Source organism: Sphaerodactylus townsendi, linkage group LG03 (assembly GCF_021028975.2).
Source record: "Sphaerodactylus townsendi isolate TG3544 linkage group LG03, MPM_Stown_v2.3, whole genome shotgun sequence".
Lineage (NCBI taxonomy): Eukaryota > Metazoa > Chordata > Lepidosauria > Squamata > Sphaerodactylidae > Sphaerodactylus > Sphaerodactylus townsendi.
In genome coordinates, this window is record NC_059427.1 from 8,873,382 (window position 1) to 8,884,223 (window position 10,842).

A 10,842-nucleotide genomic window follows, 5' to 3' on the forward strand; every position below is an offset into this window, starting at 1 on the left:
CCAGGAACTTCTTGGCTCAGACATCTCCAGGAACTTCCTAAGCCATAGTTGGCAACCCCTAGCCTAAGGGCAGGCTACTCAAAGACAGGAAAACCTTTCCTCCATCTAATACCTTGCATGCAAACCAATTTGTATTTTATCCCTTGGGTACGAGTCCCTGCCCCCTTTCAGGATTTTTCCTTCTGAGCGTTGGTAACTGAGGTCAGAAACAAACTGCCTTTCTCTCCCTGAATGTTTCTGGCACTGAAAAGAGCTGAGAATAATTTGGTCTTGTCTCCTTCCTTAGAAGGACCCCCAGTGGCCAAACCCGAACTCATTTCTTGGCTGGAAGAAAAAGAAGAGGCGTTTGACCAAAACTCTGAAGAAGGGGAGAGGCCAACAGGTATGCTTTTATCCACTCCTCCATTTTATCCTCTCAAGAGCAACCCTGTGAGTTATATTAGGCTCACAGAGGATGCATGGCTTAAAGTCATAGGTCACCTGTGCTGGGGTTGCCAACCTCCAGGAAAGGCCTAGAATTACACCTGCTCTCCAGATGACAGAGATCAATTTCCCCAGAGCAAATGGCTGCTTTGAAGAGTGGACTCCGTGGCATTGTGCCCTGTGGAGATCCATCCCTTCTCCAAAACCCACCCTCCACAAGCTCCACCCCTCATATCTCCAAACCAGAGTTGGCAACCCTATCTGGGATGGAGGCTGGGGCTGTAGCACCCTCAAGGGTTTTCTTTTTTTTAACAGGTTGGTTGGCAGCATCCCTCCATGGCAGCCATTTTGCAGTTGCATCCACTGCTTTAAAGCCCCCATGGTGCTCACAGCCTGAACAAGATTATGTGTCACTGCTTTAACGTGTGCTCTAGGGTTGCCAACTCTGACTTGGGGGAAATTCCTAGAGATTTAGAAATAGAGCTTGGGGCAGGCAGGATTTGAGGAGGGGAAGGGGACCTCAGCAAGGTATAATGCCATAGAGTTTATCCATCAAACAGCCACTTTCTCTAAGGTAACTGATCTCGATAGTGTGGAAATCAGTTGTGATTCTGGGAAACTGGCAACACTAGACTGTGGCCCTTTCTACACAAATCTCTAAAAACATTTTAAAAACATTTTCAGTACCCCCCCCCCACCCTTTTGTTCGCACTCATCCCCTTGAAACGATTCCTGGCCGCCATTTTGTGATTCTACCACCACCCACCACCCCCCGCTTTTTTTTTAGTTCTGTGTTGAATTGATGCTTCAATGCTTCACAGCCTCGCGCTGCATTCTCTGCTCCTTGTACACCGGATGCTTTGAAGTTTGGCCCCACAAAAAAACAAAAGAACAAACAGCTAAATGCTGCAGATAAACAGGCGAGGGGGAACTGAGTGAGCTCAGAATATGGTGCGGAGAGGAAATTCAGGGAAGCAGAGAAGCATGAGAAATGTAGTCAATAGATCACACAGCAACTGAAGATGTTTTCAAAACGATTCAGCCAGAGAATCGCTTTAAAAGGGGATTCATTTAAAACATTTTGAGGCTGGAAATAAAATTTGAGGGAGTAAAAGCAATGTGGAACTCTATGGAGGAAACATTTTATTTCCTGCCTCACATCATTTTAAATTAACTGTCACTTGACTTATATTTTAATATTGATTTGCTACCCTTGTAGATGTAGTATAGAATGAAGAAATTAATATTTAAAGTAAACCAGTATTCATCAGTAACATCACACAGTCTCTGGAACTGGATTTGTTCTGAAACTCTGTTTTCCCCCTGGCATTCTTACCAGGCTGTGTTCCAGCCAGTGGTGTGTGGGGCGGTAAAGGTAACACAGGACCCCTTGAGCTGCTCTCCAACAGAAGTGGAAGTGAAGAGGTGGAGACCTTGGGGGATCAAAGCAAGGCAACAGAGCAGGAGGAAAACGAATTTACAGAGATGTGGAAGAAGAAATCAAACGGTACTTCCTTTGATCCATTTGGCCCTGAGCATTGTGCGGTTTTTGGGGTGGGCCCACTGCATGTCAGTGGAGCAGTTCACATATCTTACCTAGAACTCTGGGTTGGGAAATTCCTGGAGATTCGGGAAAGGGAGAAAGATCAGGAGGGATCTGATTCCATCAAGTCCACCCTTCAAAGTAGCCGTTTTCTCAAGGAGAACTGATCTCTATAGCATGGAGACCTGTTGTAATCGTATTGGTCCACCAAGGAGTACATTTCCCGCCTTTCCACCCTCTCTTCTGAGATTTCCAGTCTTAGATGCGGCCTGCTCAGCAGTAGCACCTAGATTGTAGAATTGAGGGAAATTCTTCTGGGCTTTTTCCCTGATGGACCAATAACCTGTCTTAGGGGTTTTGAGAAAGTGAACAACTAGCAAGTATTTTTGTGTTTAAATGTGGTAGAGTTCTGTACCACAGATTTTAAACACACACACACACACTCTATGGTTCTTCCATGCAGCATATCCAAAGCTTTTTAAATTTAATTTTTGTTAGCCATACCCATAAACCAAAAATAAACCAAAAATAAATAAATAAACGGAGTCTAATCAGCAACAAACCAGTAGACAAAACAACAACAGATGCAGATAAAATCCTGGTATCCAAATGGCTTAGAATTTGAAAAGTTAGTACTTTGATCATTGTTTCAATGTACCTGGTTTTTCTTTTTGACATAAGTTGATTTATACATTCAGGCTGGAGCATCTGTAGCAGGGACAAGGAGGATAATGTTTATTCTGAGAGAACCCAGAAGTGGCATCAGGCAGCTCTAAGAATCTCTGGAAATTTCACGGTAAAACCATAAGGTTTCCAGTGATTCCTAGAGCTACCTGATTCCACTTCCAGGTTTTTCCTGGAACTGACACTGCAGCGCGGATGATGCCGGCAGCCCCATATAGAAAGGTACTAAAATAAGATCTTTCTGCCACAGGATTTGTTTTCATGATTCTATTTGTCTCCCAAAGATGATCACATTGTGACAGTGATTGGAGAAAAGAATTTTCAACAGGAAGGCCTCGTGTTGGAAGAATCACTAGAAGCTTTACCAGGAGGGTCTCAGGAGACAGTTTCCTTCCCAACCAAAGCTACTGAGAGTAAGTACCCATTACAGTTGAAGGAGGAAGTCACGTAAAATCCCTGAGAGAAGTCTTGTTTGCGGTCTGCAGTGGGTAGTTGTATTAGTCTGTAGTACTAGAAGAAAATTCAAATCCAGTAACGCTTAAAGGCCAACACAGTTTCACATTTATCCAAACCTTCCTCAAACGACGTCAGGGTTCTCCTGTCCTTTATTTCATCTTCATAACAACCCTGTGAGATTGGTTAGGTTGAGAATGACTGGCCTGAGGCTACCCAATGAGCTTCACTCTATGGCAAAAGAGGGGATCTGAAGTTTATTCCCCCCAGTCCTAGTCCAATATTCTCCGTGCTACCATTACAACAATTCTCAATGACTGAGTGCTACAAAAAAAAAGATTCCACACACATAGAAAGCTATGGAAAGGGTAAAGCAAGAAGTCTCAATGCTTGAAATGCTAGTTTTCTGTGTTCATGGAACTTTTTTAATGGCCTCCACCTCTTCTAGGTTGTTTTCCATTTTATTTGTTTTATATTTATTTACTTTATTGATATCTTACCTTTCTCCTCAGTCTCCAAAAAAGACTGGCATTGTTCTCCTCTCTTCTATTTTATCCTGTGAGATAGGTTAGGTTGAGAATAGGTAGCTGGCCCTATGTCATCCAACATGCTTCCATTTCAGAGGCCCTTTCCCCACTTACCTTTGCTGCCCTTTGCTGCGCGCTACTCTCAGCGCGCAGCATCTCTGGCGCGCATCCGGGCATCCTCACGACCCCGCACACTGCTCTGCGCGGGGTCATCAAAATGCACCGTTTCAAGGAGCGCCAGGGATGCCGCGCGCTGAGGGGGCGCGAGAGCGGCAGCGTCAGGGCGGCTGCGTTGTCACCGCCCCTGTAGTGGGGAGTGCCAGGGGACTTGAGGAGAGTAGCGCGGGGCTTAAGGTAAGTGGGGAAAGCGCCAGAGAGGCAATTTGAACCTGGGTTTTCCAGATCCTTTAACCACTTCACCACACTGGCCTTATGACAAGTTCCAGGCTTCAGTATTCTCAAGGGATTTGCAGGGATTTTTCAGCTCTCCAATGTTGCATCTTTACATCTCATCCAGTAGTCACTGATTTCTGCCTTTTTCACCAGCTGACGACGGGGATAGTGAAAGCGAATGGGAACCCGGAGAGATGTTGTCTGAAGAAACGGAGGATGAAGATGCAGACGAGAACTGTGGGAGTCAGGATGGACCAGAGAGGCAAGAGGAAACCCCTGCAGTGATGCGGAGAAGCAAATCCCCTGGTAACCAAGGTAACAACTTCCCTGAGCAGAAAACGTACAAAGGAAAGAGAAAGAACCAATGCAAAGTTTGCGGGAAAAGCTTCACTCGTAAGTCAAGCCTTAAGGTGCACCAGAGAATTCACACAGGTGAAAAGCCTTACAAATGTACCGTCTGTAGCAAGGGCTTCTGTGATAAAACAAGCTTTCTCAGACACCAGAGGATCCATACTGGTGAGAAACCATATAAGTGCCCCGATTGTGGAAAGAGCTTCAACCGAACCACCAACCTTATCACACATCAGAAGACCCACGTGGAGACACGGGAGAAAACGTTCCACTGCTCTAGCTGTAGCAAGAGTTTCTACAACAAGTACAGCCTAAAGACGCACTGGCGCAGCCACACTGGGGAGAAACCGTACAAATGCTCCAGTTGCAGCAAAAGCTTTTGCGACAAATCCAACCTTGAAGCGCACTGGCGAGTGCACACTGGGGAAAGGCCCTTTGAATGCTCGGAGTGCGGGAAGACCTTCAGTGACCGCCGAACCCTCCTGCGGCACCAAAGGATCCACACTGGGGAGAAGCCATACAGGTGCTCAGAATGTGGGAAGAGCTTCAATGATCTTGCCACACTCCTGCGGCATCAAAAGATCCACACAGGGGAAAAACCATACCGGTGCACTGTATGCGGGAAGAGCTTCAACCAGAGTTCACATTTGATCCGCCACCAAGCCACACATGAGCAACGCCAGAAGAGCACCTCGCGTGGGGCTAAGGTGGCATCAATTGGAACCAATATCTTTCTAGACATTGGCGATTTTGCCCAGGAGAGCTACTACAGGTACACTCATCCGACAGAAACCTTCCACTGGCCACTCCCATCATACTCCCCTTCCACAGATACAGGAGGAGGCAGTGGCATTACAAATGTCTGGACTATCGCAGAGTCTCCTGTTGGAGATCAAGCCATCTTAGTTATGAAAGAACTCCCGGAGGATCGGACCATCACCCTGTAAACACTCGATACACATGAGGGGGTTCCTTTATTCTTTTTAGCTGAGATTTCTCCCTGTGAAGCACTGCAGTCCAGTCAAGAGAGGATTCCAAACAGTATCTAGATGGTTGCAAAAGTGACAGTGGTTCCAAGATTAAATTTCTCAACCTCCAATGAGGTTGTCTTATACAAACAGATCTGCTACCACGGACTGGTACAAATGGAGAAAAAAATACAGATAGAAGCATCTCTAGGAAGATGCCATTTTAGTTACCGTGGTGAAAGACAAGCATGGGGTTTGTTATAGTTTACTCCTCTGCCTTCTTGGCTTGGATCCATTATCTTTATTTATTGGGGTGATCTGCTTTTTTAACGTTCCTGTAGCAACGCATGCCTTGGGAAGTGAGATGGATCAGAGAGCACTGGAGATTATGCAATTTTGAATAGCCTTCAATGGAAGGTTGAAACTTTTGTTTCCACAACAGACTTTAGATTTACTGAGATCTGACAACCTACAGATTGACTTAGAAATCGTCTCCCTGGAAGAACTGACCATGGTTGAAGGATTTTTGCCTGCTCTTTCTTCTTATAAGATTTTCAAATTGGGTCATATTTTAACATGAGGGGAAAAGCCAAATTAGAAATAGGTATTTACTATTTGCTGTGACCAACAACACATTTGAAAGAGGTGTTTTAAAAGGCTTGGTTTTCTTTTCTTTTTCTTTTTTTTGATAAATTTTAGACAAGGATGTAGACTGTTAAATTTGCAACAGCATATGTTTAAAAAGTTGTTGGGAATATATCAAAATGCAAGAGGAGAAGAAATTTGCTTTAAAAATATTTAAGGGTGGGAGGGTGACGTATGGAAATGTACCAACCAGAACCCCTTAATGGTGTCCAGCACAAGGGATTAATTTTTTTTAAAAAAAGTAAATTCACACAGTTCTTTTAAATCTTATATTCCAAGCTATTTAACAGCCTAGACCAAAATTTTCCTATGGGCCTAGGAACTCTCAATTGAAGAATGGAAGATAGCTCCCTTTCATAGAACCAGTTTTCAGGTATTCAGTTTTGGGATAAGAATTATCCTTTGTGAAATATATTTCTGAAAACTGAGTATCGGTGCATTTATATGAGAGAGGATGTCTGGTATTTCACAAGGCATTGGCATGCTTTTTAAATAAGACGTAACATAAAATGTGTATCCATATGTTTCAGCCACCGTTCAACAGAGATTTGATGTAAGGGTGTGATGCTGTAGGTCTGTGTGGAAATCAAGATATATAATTTACCCTTCATTTCATTTTATTCGTTCGATTTATTTGCTGCCCTGCCTCTCACGGGCTCAGGGTGGTTTCTAGCAGATGAAACAGTAAAATCATTCTTTAAATAACAATCTAATGGCAGCCAAAACAATCTTAACTACTAAAGATCCACAAACTTTATACATCTCAATCAGTAGAGCACAAAGCAACAAGAAGGGGCCGGGGGGCGGGGGAGGGCGTGGAGGAGAGGGAAGCCTTTTTGTTGATAGAAAAACCGTAGCTGCCTCAACCATATGGCTGGTGGAACAGCTCTGCCTTACAGACTCTGTGGAATAGCATGAAATCCCACAGGGCCCTGGTTTCACTGGACAGAGCATTCTACCAGGCTGAAGCCAGGGCTGGGAATGCCTTGGCCCTGGTTGAGGCCAGCCTGGTATCTTTCAGGCCCGGGATCACCAGCAGATTGTTATTTGCTGATAACATCATCCTTTGGGAAACATATTGGGAGAGGTTCTCTCTCTGACTACTACCCCCTGTCCCCAACCCTGAAGAAATAAGCACAGTCACTGTACAGCTGACCCACAGATCCCAGCTTCGGTGAGACGGTGGGTCAAAATGTCCTGGTTGACCAAGTCAAACACTGCTGTCAGGTCAAACAGTAACAGCAGGGCCGACCTGCCTCAGTCCAGGTGTCTCCAGAGTTCTCCTGGGGGAATGGAGGAATCTGGATTTGGACTGTGATGCGATGCTGGGGTAGTGGGTTATGCTTCCCTGTCAGGGCATAATGTGATTTGCAGGGCATTTCTGATCATAGAAACCATGTCGGCATGTCTACCCTGAAATAAATCACAGAAGTGTGTATGTAATTATCCATGGACCTCATGGAACAGCCCTCTTCCATTTCCCACTACAGCCCACTGAGCCCCCCCCTCAGGAAAATTCTTTCATGGTGATCAGCAGACCCCCCCCCCCCCTTGGAGACCTGTGTGTGTGTGTGTGTTTGCAGTGGGAGCAGAAAAGTAATGGAACTTCTGCCTACCCTCTCTTCCAAAATCTGGAGTGCCATTTAAGTGTCTTGGACTGTGTGGTTGTCTACAGAGAAGCAAGTTCATTGAGACTTCAGATCAGGCTGTAGGTAACACTGGAGTGTCAGTCGTAATTTAGCTTGGGAAAATGGCCCTCTTCACACACCCAGTTACACAATTCTGTTCTAGGGCCTGGAGGGAATTGTGGCCGCTAGTCAGAGGTAAATTACATACCTGCAGTTTTACCTGTGGCTTGAGCGAAAGTCTCCTTGGAGTTACTGTGGCCTACTTTTGAGTAAGGACTGTACCAGTATTAACAAGACTTAATGCTGCCATCCTGAACATGCTTATTTGGAAATAAATTCCACTGAAATCTGTGGGATTTATTGCTGAGCAAATGTGGTTGGGATCAGACTCTAGCGGATTCTGGGAAATTACTTTAGCTGGCATCAAAAAAATATTGAGACTTGGGTCACCCATGCAGGAGAATGAGATGGAGTGGGGGACTATAGGGAATGGAGACTAGTATTGTATGTCCCTTTGCATTAAAAAAAAACCCCTTCCCCACAAGCAGAAAACCAGCACAGCAGGAAGAAAGGTTTCAACTATCTCTGTTGGCTTGCAGAGCTGACTTTTCATTTGGTAAGGGGCCTTTGATACTGGGGAGTGTTTCCAACTGTGAACTGCCACCTGCTGTCTAAAGTAGTGTGGTCCATAATGGCCCTCAGTATTCTCTCTAGTACCTTTTTCTGCATGTGTGAACCAGGCCTTCTGGAGAATTCCAGATACCCAAGAATTCTGGGATTGCAAACAGGCCTCAGAGTAACCAATCACTGACATCTGGGGGCGGTTTTTTTTACCGGAAATCTTAAAAGGAAAAAGCACCAGGTGCTAATCGTAGTCAGAAGCCAGAATTCACCCAGCTAGAGACTACAATCACAGGTGACAAACTCGGGGGTCCTCCAGATGTTATGTACTACAGTTCCCATCATCCCCTGCCAGCATCATGCTGGCAGGGAATGATGGGAACCGTAGTACATAACATGATGGAGGGGATAATGGGAACTGTAGTACATAACAATGGAGGGCCGCAAGTTTGACACCTGCTAACTGGTGCTCTTTTTTGTAGATCAGAGCAATTTTTTTCAAGCATGGAAAGTTGATTATATTGACAGTGCTGTGGAGCATGGGATAGTTGTCCCTTGGGGAGGGTACTTGCTCTCTCTTTAGTTTTTAAGTTCTCGACTTGTAAAATAGGCTAGAGCAAAGCTAATGGGAGGGTGAGAGGGGAGGGAAATGCATGATATTTTTTAAAATAGTACTACAAGGCAGCAGAGTGTGAATAAAGGGTCCATGGGATATGTATTCTCTTCCATGAAAGCCTTATGAGTTTGATTAACCTTGTGAGCACTGCAAGATCGCATAATTGTTAAATAAACTTTCGTAATTTAAAAAAAATGTGACTATACAAGGGGCTAGACTGCATGACCCACTGAACGACTTATGAATCACCTCTTACCAACAGAGATCTCTAGAACAGAAGCTAGAATCGGGGAGATAGATTTGAGAATCGATTCCTTTCTTTAAAATGCTGTAAGCTTTCAAGGCTGTCACAGAAAACGCTGACATTTATTTATAGTTAAAATGAATAACAAACTCGCTGTTTGAAGTCATTGGGCATTTCCTTAAAATGTTGCAGTGACAACTGAAAAGGCACACACTTTGTCATGATTAATGTCATCTTTTCTCCAGTTTCGTTCATATGTTTTGAAGACACTTGGTTAATCTTGAGATTTACCAGAATGTCTCTAGAAATTATTATATCATGTGGTTTGTGTTGTAAACTATTCAGTGGCAAAGGTCATCCTTTTACCTGCAAATGAAGATGGAAGCAAAGATGAAATGCAGTCATTAGTGAAGGCATTGCTTGATCTTGAGATTTACTGACCAATGTCGGAATTGTATCAAATTGCCATTACACTTCCCTTGTAGCTTTGTTGGATCATCACAAAACTTCAGCAAATCTCTGATTTTGACTGTAACACGCAATATTCTGTATCTTCGTTTATTTTGGGTCTTATTTGTAATAGTATTTTTTTTATCTTCCTTACTTCATATTGTTACTATTTATGTCCTTTTGAAATCTCATTTTAACACCATTTCACTTATGTTGTTTAAATATGCTTGTTAGTTAAGCAGAAAAGAGCCCCTGTCTAGAGTACACTACACAGCGATATATAAAGGTGAATGCAAGCAAAAGCTGAGGAGAAGGGAAAGACTTGCCTGGTTGCCTTAGAAGAAAACGGCGAGGGGGGTTGGGAGGCCTGGAAGACCAAAAACCTGTTACACTTCACAAACATTTGAATGGGCAACTGTAAAGGCCTTCGGGTATGGCTTTGTCAGCAACTGACAAATGACCCTTCACTTGCCTGGCCCCCCGTTTCCTCAATCTGTATCGCAACCCAAAGGAGATGGCCATCTCCAAATCAGCCCCTTCATGTCCTGTTAAACTCCATTGTGCGGAATTTTGTGTGTATGTCTTTTTACGTAGCTGGATGTCCTATGTGACTGCTTTTGTTATGCATGGTAATCTCAAGAGGACTGTACTGTATATGTATTTTATGTATTCGTAAATAAACAATAATAAGGAATAGTAATCCCCATGCCTTAATATTTTTAAAAAAATCAATTTTAATCCCACTGTTCTCCCCACATGTTCGTTTCACCTTCACAACAGCTGTGCAAGGTAGGTTAGGCAGGCTGATAATGATTCACTGAAGGTTAGACTGGGAGCTTTATGTCTGAGCAGAGATTTGAATCTTGGTCTCTCAGGTCCTAATTCAACATTCTGACTACTACACTACACATAGAGTACAATATGCATTACTCAGCCTAGTCTGGTATCACATACAAAAGCTGGGTCTCTGAATTTTGGAGATACCCCTGTATCCTATTCAAGATAAATATTTTGGAGCACAACATTCCTGCCTGTCTGTACTATCGGGCAGAGGCAAGGAATGGGGTGACATGGATAAGAACCAAAAAGCCTCCAGATATGTTTTGCTATAGGCAATTTAAAAGCTTGAGCAAACCAGGGCAGAAATAGCTGTAAACAGGAGGCCTGAAATGTCAGAGGGAAGATACAATGTGGTCTTGTGGCCTATGGCCTGGTGTTTCAGAAGAATAATACTATGCCTCTTTCTTTAAAGTCTCAAGCTTTTTACTATGGAGATATGGTCAAGCAGGCTAACAT

The 10,842-nt window shown here is 43.8% G+C and overlaps 1 protein-coding gene across 1 annotated transcript in view; it reads left to right on the plus strand.

Annotated features, from left to right (window-relative positions):
- LOC125429865 (zinc finger protein 160-like) overlaps window positions 1-10,246 on the plus strand; it is a 44,314-nt gene extending 34,068 nt beyond the window's left edge. The window contains exons 10-13 of the mRNA XM_048491400.1: window positions 287-382; window positions 1,763-1,930; window positions 2,935-3,063; window positions 4,177-10,246. Of these exons, the coding sequence (XP_048347357.1) occupies window positions 287-382; window positions 1,763-1,930; window positions 2,935-3,063; window positions 4,177-5,321 (1,538 nt within the window). The 3' untranslated portion in view covers window positions 5,322-10,246. The remainder of the gene's footprint in view (window positions 1-286; window positions 383-1,762; window positions 1,931-2,934; window positions 3,064-4,176) is intronic.
- Window positions 10,247-10,842: the final 596 nt, after the last annotated feature.